The sequence below is a fragment of the Myzus persicae genome, unplaced genomic scaffold (assembly GCF_001856785.1).
Source record: "Myzus persicae strain clone G006 unplaced genomic scaffold, MPER_G0061.0, whole genome shotgun sequence".
Taxonomy (NCBI): Eukaryota; Metazoa; Arthropoda; class Insecta; order Hemiptera; family Aphididae; genus Myzus; species Myzus persicae.
In genome coordinates this window covers 17,817-36,823 of record NW_019102298.1, presented here as the reverse complement: position 1 = coordinate 36,823, position 19,007 = coordinate 17,817, and the positions used below count along the sequence as shown (strand labels likewise).

General features: G+C 28.9%; 1 protein-coding gene across 2 annotated transcripts in view; it reads left to right on the top strand.

Moving 5' to 3' along the window:
- Nucleotides 1–15,731, top strand: part of LOC111031765 (lachesin-like) — a 124,088-nt gene extending 108,357 nt beyond the window's left edge. The window contains exons 6-9 of one of the 2 annotated variants that reach the window (XM_022311848.1): nucleotides 2,922–3,212; nucleotides 4,404–4,469; nucleotides 9,501–9,620; nucleotides 11,439–15,731. In XM_022311848.1, coding sequence (XP_022167540.1) covers nucleotides 2,922–3,212; nucleotides 4,404–4,469; nucleotides 9,501–9,620; nucleotides 11,439–11,536 — 575 coding nt within the window. In that variant the 3' untranslated portion in view covers nucleotides 11,537–15,731. The remainder of the gene's footprint in view (nucleotides 1–2,921; nucleotides 3,213–4,403; nucleotides 4,470–9,500; nucleotides 9,621–11,438) is intronic. The other variant, XM_022311849.1, reaches the window with a different exon arrangement.
- The last annotated feature ends 3,276 nt before the right edge of the window (nucleotides 15,732–19,007 follow it).

Sequence of the window (19,007 nt, the reverse complement as noted above, 5' to 3'; positions counted from 1 at the left end):
ATCACATTATTCTAGAACAACAGAAGTTTAAGTTTCAAAAAATGTTATCTAAACTAGTAATAGTTTAATAAAAGAATGAAACTGCTTATTTAACACTCCTATTGTTCTTTTGTTCATTTAATTTTTATAATTTAACTTTTAGCCCCTGTATGGAAATAAAAATGATTTACTATTTTCTTTTACCAAATTATGAAACCACTTAAATCCATATAGACCATTACAGTCTTAAGGGTACTTTATTTTATTTTATTTTTATTTTTTGTTATATAAATTACCTGTGCTATGACTTATGTTTAATTTTATTGAAAAAGTGCTTAAAAATACTTTAATTTTTAATTTTTATGTTACACAATATGCATAATAAATTTGGAATAATAAAAAATACCAACATGTGCCACATTTATAAATATAATTTTGTACTTCAATTTATGAACACAGCTTTAATAAGTATATCATACACTTTTAATTTTAATTGTAGGCTATGACATTTATATTAGCTGATATTTTATTTTCCAACACAACAATAATTTTATGAGTATACCATTAATATTACGGTTACACTATTAGTAGTGTACCTAATTTAAGTTTTTATATAAATATGAGAACGGTAGGTGTAATAAGTTAATAACTACAGTCCGTTATTATATAACCAATTTTACTCTCTTACATAGATCAGATTGTTAAAAGAACCATGTGAATGTGCAACGACTCTCATAATCACCGCCTTTAATAATTATGAATTATTTCTTATCGTTCATGATGTTAGGTATGAGTATTACTACAAATTGTATACTAGCACGTAATACCTGTATTAAAATTATTTTAATACATTTAAATGTCAAAATCCTTGAAAATAAAAAAAAGAGGTTCAAATTAACATTATATTAATTAATAATCTATTGGCACACCGGTGGCGTACAAAATTTAAGTCTGAGATAAGCAGTACACGTATTACAGCAGAGCGTGAGTAAACACTTTTGTTTACACGGTTAATTAAACGCTATTGACCGAATAAAAAAGCGAATCACACAAGGCAGCAGTATTTGTTTTCCTCCGCGGACATTCGAAACACTCGGAGCCGAGTGCACCATAATATTACAGTTTAACTTTTGGTCGTATGGGTAACCATTTTCAGAACGTTCGCCTAAATGCTTACGTTATTTGGACGATTTTGACATAACATAATGTCCTGCGAAATCAGTCGAGCGTATAATTACAGCCGATTAATATAATTATAATATTGGAAAATGGCCGGCATGGACCGAAAAGCTCCGGATATCATCGATGTAACACGACCGTTCGTAATTTCGCATGATATCATCATATCGTACGAGCATAACAATAACAATGACTCGTATCTTACCATGTATTATTACATTGTAGACGAGCACGTATTATTGCACTGTAATATCGTTGTTGCGTCGTCGTCGTCATTAAGCACGAAACGTTTTCAGCCCTGGCGATAATCACATTATAATATATTATTATTTATTATGCATCTTGACTTTGCTCGCATTGCACGCCACATAATAATTCACTATATTATTCTACGATGTGATACAGCTAGTTCAGAGTCTCTATAATATCCTGCACATCTATACTGCGAGGCTGGAATATACTATGTCAGATTACCAAACATTTTTAATTTTTCATAACACCATAGTTAATTTATTACAAAATATTAACATTATCTCACACACTACAGTGCGTTTATTATTTTTGATATGTGCCTAGGTTAGAAGTATCTGCTTGTACGATACAAAGATTCGAGCTCTATGTCTACCCACGTGATATCTTGTTTTAGAAATTGTTTCGAAATATTTTAAAAGAAAAGACTAATTATTAGTAGGTGGGTATACTCGATCAAATGTCAAGTTGTGTACAATTCTGTTTTTCAATCGCAGATTTTTAGTTGCTAAATAATAGAAGGACATAAATATTTGACTTAATATTGAACAACACTTGGGTATAGTTTAAATTCTCATACTGCATATGACAGAATAAGGCAGAGAAGGATTTTGGGAGGCCTAGAGGCCTCAGTCCTCACCCCACACATATTATTTCTTCAATTTTTTGTTTTGTAATTCTGTAGAGCCAGATATTATTTTATTCCAACCATTGATTTGTACGATAGTATAAAATAGCATATATATCTGTGAACTATGATTATAGTGTTATAATTTTATGATTAAGTATTAATCGTGTTTAATTTATTTATTGCATTTAGATTATAGTATTATTATACTAATATTGGGAAAACAATTTTAAATTAAGAACAAAGTGTACCTATATTGTAATTGTATTTATGTTTTAAAAAATTGTTGCCCTCCAGATCTTTACTCTGGATTCGTATCTGGGATGAGGTCTTGTTTACATAGTTTATTGATCAAAGTATTATTACGACTATAAAACAAAAAATAATTTTAACTGTTTGTCCATATTATAATTTCATATGTATAATTATGTCACAGCCGACAATAGCTCACAGACACTGGATTTTTCTCTTATTTTGAAATTATACCTATTCAGGTATATTTCAGTTGTTCATTTTTCTCATAATTTCGTTAACTTGCAGGTGCAAATCTTATAATTAATCATGATTTTAATATACAAAGGTATCTATATAATTAATAAAATCATCGTCAATGTCTTCCAATCGCCTACCACGAGGTTTTCTATGTTATCTCGAAAGAATAATTCCATTAACTAAATACCGCGACGATCATATTCGTTCTCTTAATACACTAAGCTATAGTTTTATTACAGAAAATAAATTAGAGCGGATTACCATCCACGGTGTCAGATTAATAAACCTCATGAGACCGGATTTCTAGGACCGCAATAATATGATATTTGGTTTCATATATTATAACAAAGTTTGATAATAATACTCAATTCATATTATGTATGTGTTGTTATAGTCTCGCCGATGATATGGGTACCGAATCAGTTGGTCGGAGCTCCGTCAGGTACGGACGTGACAATCGATTGCCAGACGGAGGCGTATCCTAAGTCGATAAACTATTGGTCGTTTCGCGACTCAAAAACTATGCTGTTCCAAAACAAGAAGTATGTGACGTCGGACACGGAGAAAAGATACCACATCCACATGAGGCTCACCATCAGAGACTTGAGCCAATCGGATTTCGGCAATTACAAGTGCATATCCAAGAACTCGCTCGGCGAAACCGAGGGCTCCATCAGACTTTACGGTATTTAAATACCACCCACGTGTTATTACAATATTATAATATAAATAGTATGAAGAATCGTATCCGGACGAATCGTACCATTGAATGGGGAGATGAATAAATTTGTTATTACTCTTCATACAAAGGCTTTCCTAAAAGCTCTAAATTATTATTTTTTATTTCTTTATCAGTTATATTGATTTCTATTTAAGTGAAAGCAAATTTTACAATATAATTATTGTAAATATACGTTTAAAAAAAAAACCTATCCCAACTCTAAAGAGATGGAGATATCCGTACATGGTCACTTTTTCAAGTACGCCAATGAACATTATTCCATATTATGCTACGTTATAGCTATATAAGTAGGTACACGTAGGTACCATGATTTTACTGGAGGTTATGATTCGTGTAGACGTTATCCGCCGAGTGTGGTAATTGTCCTAACCTAACGACCCCGTCAAGGCAGTAGGCTTATTTTGTTTTATTTTTTTATTCGTTTAATTTTTTCATTCTATTTTTTTTCTCCCCACTAACGTTAACTTCATTCCATTCTGGTTCCGGGGAACACTTCAAAGTCGACGACGCCAATTATTCACGGTTCGTTTAAATCCCATTTCCCGATGTTCCACTTTCCGACAAAGTGTATGTAACAACAATTTTCCCCCTTACGTGGCCGACATCGATGTTACGTCAAAAGGCCGTGATTGATTAAAACAAAAAAAAAAAAAATACTAATAACGAGAAAAAAGCAGCAGCAATGAAATGATTATAAATTCTTTCGACTTGTTTACAGACGATTCGTCGACAAGTATAAACATTAAACACAGAAAGGAAGTATCTACTACCCTTATTCAAAGTTAAACAAGACGACAACGTTAACTGTGCACAATCCTAAAGCAGTGGAAATTTTTCTATCTGATTAGATGTTCGATACTGTATATAAAATAAAGTTTTACTGCCTCGGAGATTCTAAATAAATTATACGTGTTCCCTCTGCAGAACTGTGGTTTTTTTTCCCGAGTCTTTCAATTTACTCGTATAAATTCGGATCGATTGTGCAATAAATTACATAACCGGGGGACTTTGTCCATGGCGAAACGTGAAAATTCATTCTTGTGATGTCGTATAATGTTTTATACATTTTGGTCTTGTTTACTATTTTCCACTATTTATTCATTCGAGTTGTTTTTGCTTTTTTTATCATTACAGAAATACCAAAACCTTCTTTAGCTCCGAAAAGTGCGTCTGAACTCAACCGGGCGGTGAATAAAGAAGGTAAGTCCAAGTCACCATGTCTGCTTATCAAGCAACCGTAACAGTAATATTGTACTAATTAACAACATGCATATTTGAATGAACAATTATGACACATTATTGAAGATTAATCATCTTCTGTCTGTAAATAAATACCGACTAATATTTCAAGTAACAAAATATTAGACATAACATTAAAATAAACAATTTTTGTTCATACCTATTTGAAATCTACCCGGTTATAGGTTTCTGGATTAGTTGTATTTAATTCATATTTCAAATGAATTCATAAAAATATATTACAATAGTCCTATTCATATTATTTTATTTAATGCTATAAAAAGCAATACTATTAAATTCATCAAAATTAAACATGAAATTTTTTTAAAAATATGCTCAATTTATCTACATTGTATACAATTTATCCTCTATTGTATTATTGACATAAATAATTTAATATTTTAAAATAATATTTATTCATCATTATAACGAGAAAAAAACATTTAAAATGATTTTATAAACAGTGAACAATAGCTAAAAACATCTTTATATTAGAAAATAATTATAGCCAGTTTTTTTAAATTAAATTTAATATCAACCTAAAACTAATTATCTATACGCTACAAAATCATGAAACACAAAACCTAATATGTTTATATGTATAAATGTATTGTACTATAATATAATTTTATTATACAGTATAATGTATAAAGTCATATATATTTCTGTGTTAAATTTCGTGTTATAAAAATCTAATTAGGATTTAATTCTATTCAAATACAATATTTTTTTATAGGTATTCAACTATCAAATCTTTTACAGCATTATAACAATTTATTAGACTAAAATCTTCTATATCGATAAATAAAATAACTAATATAATAATTGTTGTTGATTTATAGTAAATTTATAGGTAAATCTTTAAGTATTTTATATAATTACTATATAATAATAAATTATTATAATATATTTTATTATTAATATATAATGTACTGTGAGTAGTACCTATGGATTTTATTTTTCGATCTAAATATTCTTTTTAAAGTATCTTCCGATTTTTATATGAGGTCCAAAATTGACTCGGTTTAATAGTTCAGTTATACAGAATTCTAAAAATATATATTATTTGTCGTAAATTGCATTTAAATACTATAAAAACCACTCAAGTTGGTAAGAAAATATATTGAAATCTAGTAAAACATAGAAAATCTCTGTTAGTACACATCATTAATTATTTTAGCTTCTGAGCTGAGGGATGAATGTATTGGTTTTACTAGAGTAATTTTTTTTTTTTTATCGAGTATTTGTACAATCTGTAAAGTATTATTTTTACAATAAGAGCAAGGAATTTTGTGGATTTATTAGAAATATTTGTAAAAATATTATTTGATTTATTTAATTTAATTTACAATATTTCAGACAGGGGGCTTGTGTGAAGTGGCCATCTAATGATGGAAAGTCATAACATGTAAAAGTGGGGGTTATTCAATTAGTAGATCAAGACATCACGTCCGTTTTAGATGCTTTCTTGGGTCTCCAGGAAAAGTGGTGTTTTTTTAAATTATTTTTTTGTATCCTATAAAAAACATTTTATGGTAGAAAAAGGCTTTGGTATCCATTTTCAAGGGCGGTTTTTGGTAAAAAAAAATGTATCCATCTGGTAATTTTAAAGGAGAAAATGGGTCAAAAGTAATAATTCAACATGTTTTTTCTAAAAGAAAAGAAGAGGAAAAATTAAAAAGAAATTACGGAAATACGGAAATATTTACACAACACAAATTTTTGACACACATAATCAATACTTTTTTTCATAAAGTTAGTAAAAAAATGTATAATTGGTCAAAAAGTTTGACAGTTTAATATATGGTTCTTCAGAAGTAATAAGCGCTCCAAGTTAGGAAAGCAAAAGTTACAAAATCACGTTTTTTTCAAATTATTTTATAGTTAAAAATTTATAAAATTTTCAATTTTAATTGCTTCGACTGGCAAATATAATACAAAGTTTCGAATAAATTGTTCTTACAAAAACTTTAAAAAATATTCACAATATTATTGTTTTTAGACATTTTAAATTCAAACAGTAGAAGAAGACATCCTAATTGAATGTTTCAAACACAATGTATTACGAAATATTGGATGAAATTTGATAAAAATTAATTGCATTTTTGGCTCTTTAGAAAATATAAAACCTGAAATAATAATGGTAAATGTTTTGCTCATTATATAAAAAGTAAACTAATATAATTATTATTATAAGTATATTTTACATTATAGAAAAAAAGTAGACTTTAAATGTATAAAATGTTGGTATACTGTGTCATGTAAGTTACAGTATTATAAACGTTTTTGGTTATTGAGAACAATAAAATCTATATAATTTACAACAGAGCTTTGCCAGCATGTTTAATTAGATGCATACACATAACAATTTAAATATAATTTATTATTATATCACAGAAACTTTTGAATTTTTGATAATATCGAAGGTGTTTTGGCATGGGGTTTTTATTCGACGTGTTTAGTACCTATAATATAAAGTTACTCAGAAGAATATTCACAATATTGTATTTTGGACATTTTAAGTTCAAACGTCAATAAAATTTGGATATTTAAATGAAAAGTCACAATTACAGTTACCTATTTTATTTGTGGATATTTTTAGTTACCATACACAATGCAATTTTCAAAATACTTATTTAGAATAAATTTAAGCTATTTATATCACAAACCTATTCATACCGTTCTACTGCAGTAGGGCATTATTGTCTATCAAGTTAAAAACAGCTACCTAGTTGTAGTATATTATGAAGTAATATAATATAATATAATATAAAATATGCAATTAGTTTTTGGTAAAAATTATTTCAACTTATCCTATTACTCGTGACAGCAAAATAAAATAATACTGTTGTATAAATCGTTTATAATAAATATGTAGTGAATATATAATGCTTAGAAATATTTGCTGACATATCATCTCCGCTCAAAATAGTTTTTCGTTTACAGTTATTTACCAATGAATTCAAATTTAACACATCCGTTACAGTGACTTATTCAATACTGAAAAACAATCGACATCTATAGGTACCATACAGCAGAGCGTCTTCCCCGGCTTTATATTTAAACATAAATAAATAAATATGCGTTGAATAAATCAAATTTAACATATCCATTATTTAACACTTGTTTAAATTTATATTATATATTATACATACATTTTGTAAGTAATATTATATTTGTGTTTGAATATAATACATATTTACATTTTACACAATATCATAAAAATAATTACTTTATTCGAATATTATAAATATTTTATTCAAGTTGATAAACTTACAAAAAATTTAATTAATACAATTTCTCTTTAAAAAATCATAATAAATATTTGAAATTTAAAATTTAAAACAATTCTTATAAAATTATAATAATATACATGTACCTATAGTACCAACATTATTAACATTATTTAAAACTGTTTATTCAATAATTTTCAATAAATTGTTGTTTATGGTAGGAATGTATTATCTTTGATGAGTTGTACCTATGCACCTAGGCAACTTCTTGGAACCAAGTTTATGAAAACGACCCATTTCTTTGCATATCATAAATAATGACTGTATGATGCGTCCAGTACTACTCATATGCTGTTCTAAAGAAAACTTTGTAATTGTATAAAAACCATAAATAAAACGAGACAACGTTTATGATCCATAAAAATAGTCTCATAAATTCTTATATAGTAATATAATAATATTATACATCAATGGTACATTATAACTTTCGTAGAATACCGTTATGTACTAAAATATTTAGTGTATTTAAATATGTACTTTTTGAATATCAACATCCACAATATTATGTGTAATATGTATGAATGAAATAATCGGAACGCGCAGTTGTAGAAAAACAATATCTACGACTCGTTCGCCGGATTCAATTTGTATGATGTACACTGTACAGTATAACACACAGGACAGCTGTTTTCTGAAGATGGTATCCGTGTTGGTCCGAGTTCAAAAGGTTTAATGTAAAAAATGAGGAACGATGAGCTAAAAACTCGGTCTAAAGTACTTGGTAACTTGTGGTTAAGCTTCTCAAAAGAACACAAATAAAAATCATGTTAGCTACTACCGATTATTGTGTTTTAGTTCTGTTAAACGAATTTTCTTGGTACAATTACGATTCTACATTTTCATTTATCGGCATATTTTCAAAAGGTCATATAATTCCCTCAAAGATAAATCCTGTATACGAACAACTTATAGGTAACTTTATATACTAAACGAGTTACACTAAAACTCCATGCTAAAACATCTTCGATATTCTCAAAAATTCAAAAGGTTCTGTGATATAACAATAAATTGTTAAATTGTTAGGTATATCTAATTAAGCAAGCCGACGAAGTCCTGTTGTACATTATATTATTGATTTTATTGTTCTCAATAGCCAACAACATTTATAACACTGTAGCTTACATGACACAATACACCAACACATTGTACACATTTTATTTTATAACTCTACTTTAGTTCTACAGTATATGATATACTTATTATAATAATGGTTGTATTAGTTTACTTTCAATATAACGAGTAAAACATAATATACCACTATTATTTTGGGTTTAAAATTTTATAACGAGGGAAAAATACAATTAATTTTTGTCAAATTTCATCCAATATTTCGTAATACATTGTGTTTCAAACTCTCAAATAGAATGTTCTCATCTACTGTTTGAAAAAATGTATTGAAATAACGTTATGGAATCTGTTCGCCCTTCCCCTCCTCCTCCTCTTCTCACACTGAAAGTTTTGAAAAACATATTTTAGACTAATCATTTTAGAACTTTAAAAGGAAACATTAGCGCGATTAACTTATAGACGAGCTAATAAATGAGCGAGAGATAAAGACTGTAGAGCCGAGTAAAGATAGTGACGAAAACAGTAGAATGGAGATGGAAAATGAGAGTGAGACCATGCGCATATGATTATCTGTCTGTCTGTGGCACTAATAATTGTTAACCAATCGCGTTGTGTTATGGTTGGTTTGCAGTTTTGAAGCAACCGAAAGTGTCGGTGGTGCGAAACATGACTGGCCAGTCTGTCCGGGACAACCGGCAGCATCAGTCGCGTCCCGTCAGGCCCACCGTTCCTGGGAGACTCGAGGCCTCAGGTGGGCAATCGCGTACGCCTTTTTATAAAGCACATTTGTTTTATTTTTATTTCATTTTTTGCACACATTTATTATGCTAGTTGTTTTTATTTTTATTTTTTTGTAAGTCACTCGCAATTTATTTAACTTTTGAACACACGTTGATTACATTTTGTTTTGACAATATATAATATATACACAGGTGTTACATACTATTATTTATTTGGCTTGTACGCAGATGTTGTTCTCGTTTGTACCTTTTCAGACGCGATAAATACTCATCGATTGTCACAAACAATTGACAGTGTAAGAGGGGTCGATGATGATAACAACTGAACTGTTCTTTTTATTCTTATTATTTTTTTAATATTTGAAAAATAAACGCACTTATTATCCTACAGCTACCTACTAATGTATAAAGTATAGGTAAATGGGTTAATAATCACCCATCCCACTCATGTTTTAAATATTCTGTGTACTAAATTATTATATTTACTTTGGTATTTGATACAACCAGGATAAATAACAATACAACGAACAAAAAAATTAACTAATAACAATGTTTGTTTAAAAAATAAATTACGTTAGAAACGCGTTAAATCGAAATTAAATAAAACGATTTTGAAAATGTGTAAATTTATTTTCTCTTCTGCCTTCAATGTGGCTACAACGAACAACACAAGAACGAAAAAGGAAATAATAATAATGACGCTAGAGAATTGTCTACGTGACTCGCGTTTATTTCCCTACATCAGTATACTTGGAATAAAATTTAATTTTTAATACCCACACACCCTAGATAGATGATTTGATTCAAATATTATATAAACTCAAAAACGAAAAAATTGTGACAATTTTGATGTAGATATTTTTAACCGAATTAAATATACGTGTCTATAGGAAGGAAGTAGGTTTATCGTATGTACTATTTGCTTGTTTGTTCTCATTTTAATTTCATAAAAGACAGTGTGTGCATGTCAGCAGAGGACCAGAATATTTTGTTACCGTAATATACGAAAATGTAGTATACTATATTATTTTTCATATAAGTAAAACATTTCTAATCGGTGAGACACTTTACGAATTCGTTTGCTGATTTGATGTGTACATGTTATTAAATTCAGATGGGAATAAAAGCGGTGAAATGGGGTGAAAACTAAAATTATGGGCTGTGATAAAAAAAGGCAGACTTACTTAATAATATAATAGTATCTATTTAATTACTTTTCGTGTTAAATTTTTTAACGTTTTGAAAAACTTTTAGAGTACATCCTATATATATTTTATAATAATATGTTAAGTTTTTGTATTGCTTTGTGAATACCATTAATAAACCATTGCACTGCAGGTTATGCTATGCGATTTTGAACATGACATCCATTGTACGCGTTTTGACTTGGTCTGTTGGTTTGAATCATATCCGCTTTGAGTTTGTTTTAATATAAAAGTCTCACCTACAGAGATTTATAAAATACTAAAGCAGTTTGAAAGTTGAAATCGTTTTTGTTTTAGTTTTATTTTAAATACATTATTGCGTACCCCGTTGAAATTGTGTAAATCCATTTCGAAATGCCTCTCGGCATCATCATTAAAGGGCCAACATTTTTCCTTTTTTTTTTTTTTGTCACACGTTTTATTTTATTTTACTATTGTTACTATTCTTTTTTTCATATTTTTATATCACATATTTTATCCATCGCAATATCGTTGTACTGTCGACCACCGTAAATATTTGCTCATTGGTTTCACTAAACCCGATATGACTCGGGCCTTTAGAACCAACAAGTCTTATTTCTACACCACCGATGTTGCTGTTATTTTTATGTTTTTGTTTTCCAGGCAATTGGGGGCCCAGCAGATACAGCCGGTCCCAAATCGTAATAACCGTGTTTGGTGTGGTCACGTGTCTCACGTCCTCGCATCACATACCATCATGAACGGCTCAACATCCTTATAATATATTATTATAACATTATTATTATACTACAATAATAGCTGAATTTTTGTTTTGTTTTGTTGTATAAATTTTAATATATATTATTAATATTATAATAATTATGAATTGTAAGTTAAGTATGTTACGGAACTCAACAAATATTATTGTTGTGAATAATTGAATAATTAATAACAATAATGCTTGATATTATCAAAATGCTATAATAGAAAAATAATTTTAGTTACCGCTGCAATTTTATTTTGAGAAGGTATTTTAGTCGCCATAGAAATTATTGTTTTTTAGAAATCATTGTTGAAGAATCAAATATCATCATATTATGTGTCAATCTAATAAAAAAGTTATATATTTATTTGAAATACCTACTAATTTAAAAAACTATCTATCTAATTTGCACTGTATTCGCGTAGTGCCGTGTGTTCGTACTAATTTTATTTTATTTAATATTTTTTTCAAAAACAAAATCAAAAACAAAGCTATACAATCCCCTAAGTATAATATGGTACTATGGATATAATATATGTATAGTTAAAAAAAAAACTAATATGAAATTAACCATAATGAGTTAAGTATTTCGTGGTTGTTATGATGCTTCTTTCTTCTTCGGTAATCTCGGCCGCTTAGGACCATCCCAGCGTACATCCTTGTCTCCAGTTCTCCCAATCCGATGTCTGTAGTTTCCATTCCATACCTCCTCCTAACCCTTTCACAGCATCCCTTATTACGTCATCCCACCTCAGACGTTGTGTTCCCAGCGGTATTTTCCAAGTAGGATTTTTTCCTATTACAATGCGTATGAGTGGGTTTTGGCTAAGCCAATCGTGTCCAGCCCATTGTAACTTTTGTTCTTTACCGTTTCCAGTATACCGGGTTAACGGGGGAGCGTTTTTTACGGGGTTGTTTCTTAGAGGTTGTTATGATTATCTGCAGTAATATAAATATGTATATAAAATGCGTAGAATGTAATAATAAACTCCAATTTTCCTATAAAATATAATCGTGTATGCAGATTGGAGGTAACTGCATGAAACATGAAAATGAATATTCTTGACGTTTCTTACGATTTGGAGGGTAAAAAATGATAATGTTCGTTGGATCACCCTATAAAAACGTTTGGACATTTTGAGTGGCGTAGGAACTATGTGTATAAATAGAATATTTATTAACTATGTATAAATAATATCTCAAGTGGAAAAAAGGTCCTATCGCCGTTCTGGATGACCCGTACAATAGATTCAATGGAAGAAAAAAAACACGCATAGGTAAGTTCGTGTGCGTTTTTAAATTATTCGAATGTTGTACTACAACTGCTCTTACGACGTTGAATACGTAAACGGCGTAATTTTCAAATCCTTTGGAGAACTCGAGTTTAATAAAGAGATTGGGTAGGTTATCATAAGTGTATTTACATAATAATATGGTATATTTGGCCAATTTGTAATGACGTACATTATATAATACCTAACCTTTGTTGAACTATTCGAATATCGCTAAAATTGGTTAAAAGTAATACACTCAGTAAGACGTATAATATACTAATATGGTTCTACAAACCATTTTATATAATATAAGTATAGGCATATCTTGCTGCACGTGTTCACGTATTCTCGGTTTAATGCTTTTTTTTTATGTTTTTCAGTAAATTTCTATTCACTGCCGAAGATGACACATGACGTGACAATATTATTAAAACAAAAAACAGTTAAAAAATAGCAATATAATATTTTAAAGTGACGCGTTGCGAGCACTAAAAAATGTAAATAAAAACAGAGGGTACATATGTATTAATAATGTATTTAGCTACGGTATAATATGCTCTTGGAAATTCGTATGGTTAGGGTACTATTTGTTTTTATACCCCGGCGCAACGCAATAAACGCATAAACAGAATATTTTTTAAGTCGCCAATATCTTGTGGACATAATAATAACGTACCATCAGCGAGTGATGCTCAATAATAATCAATGAAATCGTTTACCTGTGAAATTAAATGAGAATTTTTTTAGCGTTAAATTAAAACATACCTTTCTTGGCATTCGCACAAACATCATTCCTTTATCTTTACCGTCCCGCGTACAATACCATTCATACGGGAATAATAATAATTAACGGAATTTCAAAATTTCAAAAAAATACCTGTCATACCAACTCACTGAATGTACCCACCCACCCAAACGTGGATAAATGCAATGCTCGTGTTCAGACAATGTGTACTGTCGGCTATAATATGACGTATGCGCATAACTTTCCAGTTCGAGTTACCTAAATCCACGTAATTACACAATTACGCTAAACACTCGAAATGGATAAAATACTTTACTTTGTTTTATGTCGGCAGATAAAACCAATACAATAGAAATTCGAAAACATAATTCGTTTCAAGTCACTTCAAACTTCACTGTCGCATAACTAAAACGGCCACTGCGTTAATAACGTGATTTGATATATTCTCGGATTACATCACGTCGTTCGATATATAATAAATATTACGAACAGCGTAGACAAGGCCAATACCTATTATTACAGTTGAAAAGCCCACCTACGTGATGTACCATATTAGATTGAAAACTATTCAAAATCATGTTGTTACACCTATCAACTTCCACAAAATGCCACAGTATTGTAATTTTATGGTGCAGAACTGTTGACGATTTGTCAAATCTCCGACATTGATCTGTCGTTAAATGTATAAAGATACTGATATTGTGTGTGGAATATATTTTATTTTTTCCAAGAACAAAGAACCCATATTCGTTTCACAGTAATGATAATGTGTAGTTTTTATATTAGTAAAATTAATTTCAATCAATTCGGATCAGAAAAACGCTCTAAGATCTTCACTCAGCACATATCTGGATTGTAGGCACAACATTTTCAGAGGTAATCGTTCAAATTTCCTGGTCGTTTTCGAGAAAATTATACAAATCTATAATTTTGATACTATACTGTCACAATAAAAAATATTCAATTTAAAGAAAAAATCGTACCCTTATGGGTTAGATGGTTTTTTGAGATTCCGCCGCCTTCCAAAGATTACGTTATCTGGTCATTAGATCCGATTATTTATTTTTGTATGGGTTTGGTATTATGTCACACACAATGTTTGTCAATTTTTAAAATATAATATAGTTTACGCCATAGAAATACTGTTCGTGTTTAACTCTATAGGTAAGTTTTTTGTATTATTATTTTTAAATAGGTTGTACACAATTTGTAAATAATTAATTTTCACAATAAACATATGAGTGGTTAATACAGGTTAGCACGAATTAATTGATAAAAAGAAGCCACCGATCAAAGACACTTGTTTTGCGTGACTCATCATTTATCTACACCATTGGAGAGCTAATTATCTAGATTTCTGGTGATTTTATTTGAGTTGAGATCTCTAAATATGGGGTATAAGTGATTGTGTAAGCGGAATCATTTAAAGGAAGTGGATGCAGTTTTGGATATAGTGTGTATGTGTGAATCGTAGTGTTAATAGTGTGATTGGTGACGTGGAAAGCTGCACACATTCAGATGGAATGTAGTTGATTCGAATGCTTGGATTGTTTTTAAAGTTTGATTGTTTGGCTGTTCCAGAAATTTTAATGCCGTAAGACCAAATAGGCATTAACTAAAATTTATTTATTTTTAAGATAAATATTTTATTTTTTATTTAATACAAACTTAAAAGTAAAGGTTTGGCTTCCTTCGTATGTAGTTAAATAGTAGTCATTTTACTTTAATATGGAACCCAGTTCAGTAGCTTATCTAAAAACCCATCCAAATAATGGACGTTTAATGCAATAAACTTAGGTGGGTAAGTAAAAAAATATTCATATTTTCAGTTTTACATAATAATCAATCTGGTCGTAAAAATACAAATTTTATGAATAGCAGTTTGACACTCAGTGAGGAGATAAAATCATAAAAACAGACTATCTACGTTTGGTGGCAATATAGAACTGTGTTAAACTAGACTGTTGAATTTTGCAATTAAAATTGAAACGACATCGTCTTTATTTTAATTTTGGTTTGATATTTTAAATTCTCATTTTAACTTATTGAATTAACATTAATTATTATTTACGAGATGTGCTGAAGAAAACTATTGCAGATTTTAATAAATACCTATAGTTGCAGTAATTTCAATTCTATTGAAAAATAACTGAACCAAAGTTAAAATATGATTGTAGCACTTAGCTTTAACTAACCTGAGTTTGTATGATATAATCTTTAAAATTTCCTAGAAAATGTCTAATAGATTTACTTTATTTGCATTTGACTTAAATAATTATACTAAGCTTAATAACTTATTTAAATTTATACGAAACATCATATTATATTGATTATTTTTAAAATATATGCTTATAATAATACAATATATTGTCTATCAAAAACAGATTCATTGAGTTTTCAAGTAATAATAAAGTATAACTGAATATTTTCGATCAAAATGGTGTTCAAAATTAATTTCTAAATCAAATTACCTTATTCGTTTATTTGATGACAATGTCAGTTAAAATGGAAATATAATTTCATAATTTTTGGAATCCATGAAAACATTATTTATTTGATATTAATTTGGTACAATAATATCGTTATATTTTCTAAATAAATAAAAAATAACATATCTGTATAGCAAGGCATCTAGTTAGTAATTTCTTACTTTTTTTATTATAATTATTAAATAATTTGAGATTATTCTATATATCATTTTTCTGATTAAATTAATTTTCATGGCATCATAATTATAAGTAAATACAATTTTTTGCAATAAAAAAATAATGCTCGCAAATCATGTAGGCATTTGTCTACTGGAATGTTCAATTAGTTAATACACAGTTATAGATCATGCGAAATACGAGGATATTATGTATGATATTACAAAATTACTGTCTACACAAAAAAATGTATTATTTTGCAAATATTATAAAACCACATAAAGGTTAAACACCTCATAGTAAATTAATCGAATTGTTCTATTTAATATTGTAAATAGTTATGTGGATAATCACATTTTTTCCTCATTTTAAACTTAGTATGAGTACAAAACACACGACACTACGAATTTGTAAAAGATTTTTTTTAATAGGAAATTATATTATAAATGTTATTTGGAGATGAAACTAATTTTTAAGCTATTGTTACTTTTCAATTGTGTTTTACGTGTTACCGTATATTTTATGGTGCCATACAAATACGTAGACATTCATTCTATTTCATATTATATAAAAAGTTATCGTAGGTACATACTATTTTTAGAATGTTTTTATAAAATATTATTGTAATTTATGTATATTATGTATTGTTAAGTGCAGGTTTTTCATGTGGTGATAGATAATATCGGTGAGTGATTTTTTATTTTAAAAAATCTGATATTTTCGGTGGATTCAGTTTTAAAGTGGTCAAACTTACACTACCGGTGGCGTACTAAAAATAACACATAAATTATTCTTACTAAGAGGCGGTCAAAACCTCAGAATGTTTAAAGACACGTAAACCAAATTCCACAATTCCCATTAATACCAATAATTTTAGGAAAACGGGTTTAAGGGCAATAATATTGGTAAATATTTGATAGAAATGTTTTCATGTCTTAAGTTTGCCACATAACTGAGTGCAGCATTTATAATTTATTCATATGAAATATTATTAGGTTCATACTACTTTTAAATGGATTACAACTTTACAAGACTATTTCCTATAACATATAACTCATTACATTAACATTAAGCTATAGTTAATTGTTTCAAATCCCATATTCTCATAGAGATTCATAAACGTGAAACATTACTAAAACCAATTCGTCTTGGCACTTAGAAAGTAGAGACCATTAAGATTTTAAAAAAAAAACAGTTGCCGAGTGACAAGATTCACTGGAAGGGTTATTATATGGAAACGTTTGACTAGGTGAACCGTTTCGAACCGAAAAAACTTCTCCGACATTTGTCTTATTTTTTTAAAATTAATTTCTTTATGAAAGTTAATCAATTAGCTTAGTCTGAATCGAGTACAAGTCGTCGATACACATTTATATAATAAACTAAGTGTAAAATAACATGTCAATCGCATGTGTGTAATAATTAACATCCATTTTTTATTCTCAATTTTATTTAAATTCGAAACGTTGTTATTTCTACAAAAATAATGTATTATATTTATATATATTTAACTTTATGATAATAATATGTGCTATTCTATTTTAGATTCCAAATGAAATCTAAAATGATTTATTATTTATATTGTCTAATTATTGCTTTTATATTTCGATTTAAACTTTTTGAGACAGTAGCTCAAAAAGTTTTGCACATCATATATTCATATCGATATAACATAAACTTTAAATATTTAACAGGAACTGTATATAAAAATTTACGTACACTGTTATTTCTAGTATAATTGTAGACAAAATCAAAAAGAATGGAATGTGTAAAAAACATGTGACCGTTTTGAAACAAATTTATATCGACCATTTACATAAACCGCGGGATAACTCTATTCTGCGGGATTGTATTGTTTTTCGAATGAGGTTTAAAGTCATATCACTACAAATTTGAGATTGAGAATCCACTTCTCTCAATAATTATCCTTTTTAGCATTGAAAAACTTGTAAAACGTCACACGACTAGTAACCTATTACCAAATAATGTTGTATAATATATGCACATATTATATTACATGGATTAAAATTTGTAATTTCGTTTTAGTCGAAAATGTCATTTCACTGTCTGTTGCTTCCGAAATCGATTGTACATACAATTTAAGCTCCCACGCATACACACGCCATGATTTTTGCAAATAAAAAAGGCTAAAACTGTTCTATTTTTATTCACGTATTGTTATAATATCATGTTTATTATTGTTTATTTTATCGCAAATATATGCATTCTTCGGAGCGCCGAGGACGTTTCAAGTGTAAATAATATATTATTATAATTTATAACGTAACATTATGGTATCCACTATAACATATTATTATTATTATTATTATTATATAACTATAATATAAACAGATTGTAAAATAAAATAAAATTCTATCGAATGTGTATATTGTATATTATTATATTATATAGTATAGGTATACCTACCACCTACGTCAAACACGAACTTTCTTTTTATCATCCGACCTAATTCATTCTATGCAGTGCACTGCACATAATATATTATGTAGACCAGACGATGAATCCCGACGGCAAGAGATGAGCAAGCAAGCCACCAAAGTGACGATAGTAATTGGAATACGGCAAAAACAGAGAAAAAACAAATCTCACTCGCTCTATTCGTATATACGTACGTACATGGCATGTACAATATTATACAATCATATGTGTATATTAGGCACATCACAGCCTATTGCACTGTTGATGCGCACATTGTGTTTGCCCATTTATCGACGACCCGAGTAAATATTCAGCGGCTGCAGCGTTTCAACGCCGAGACGCGTGTTTTCACTCGCGACTCACCAT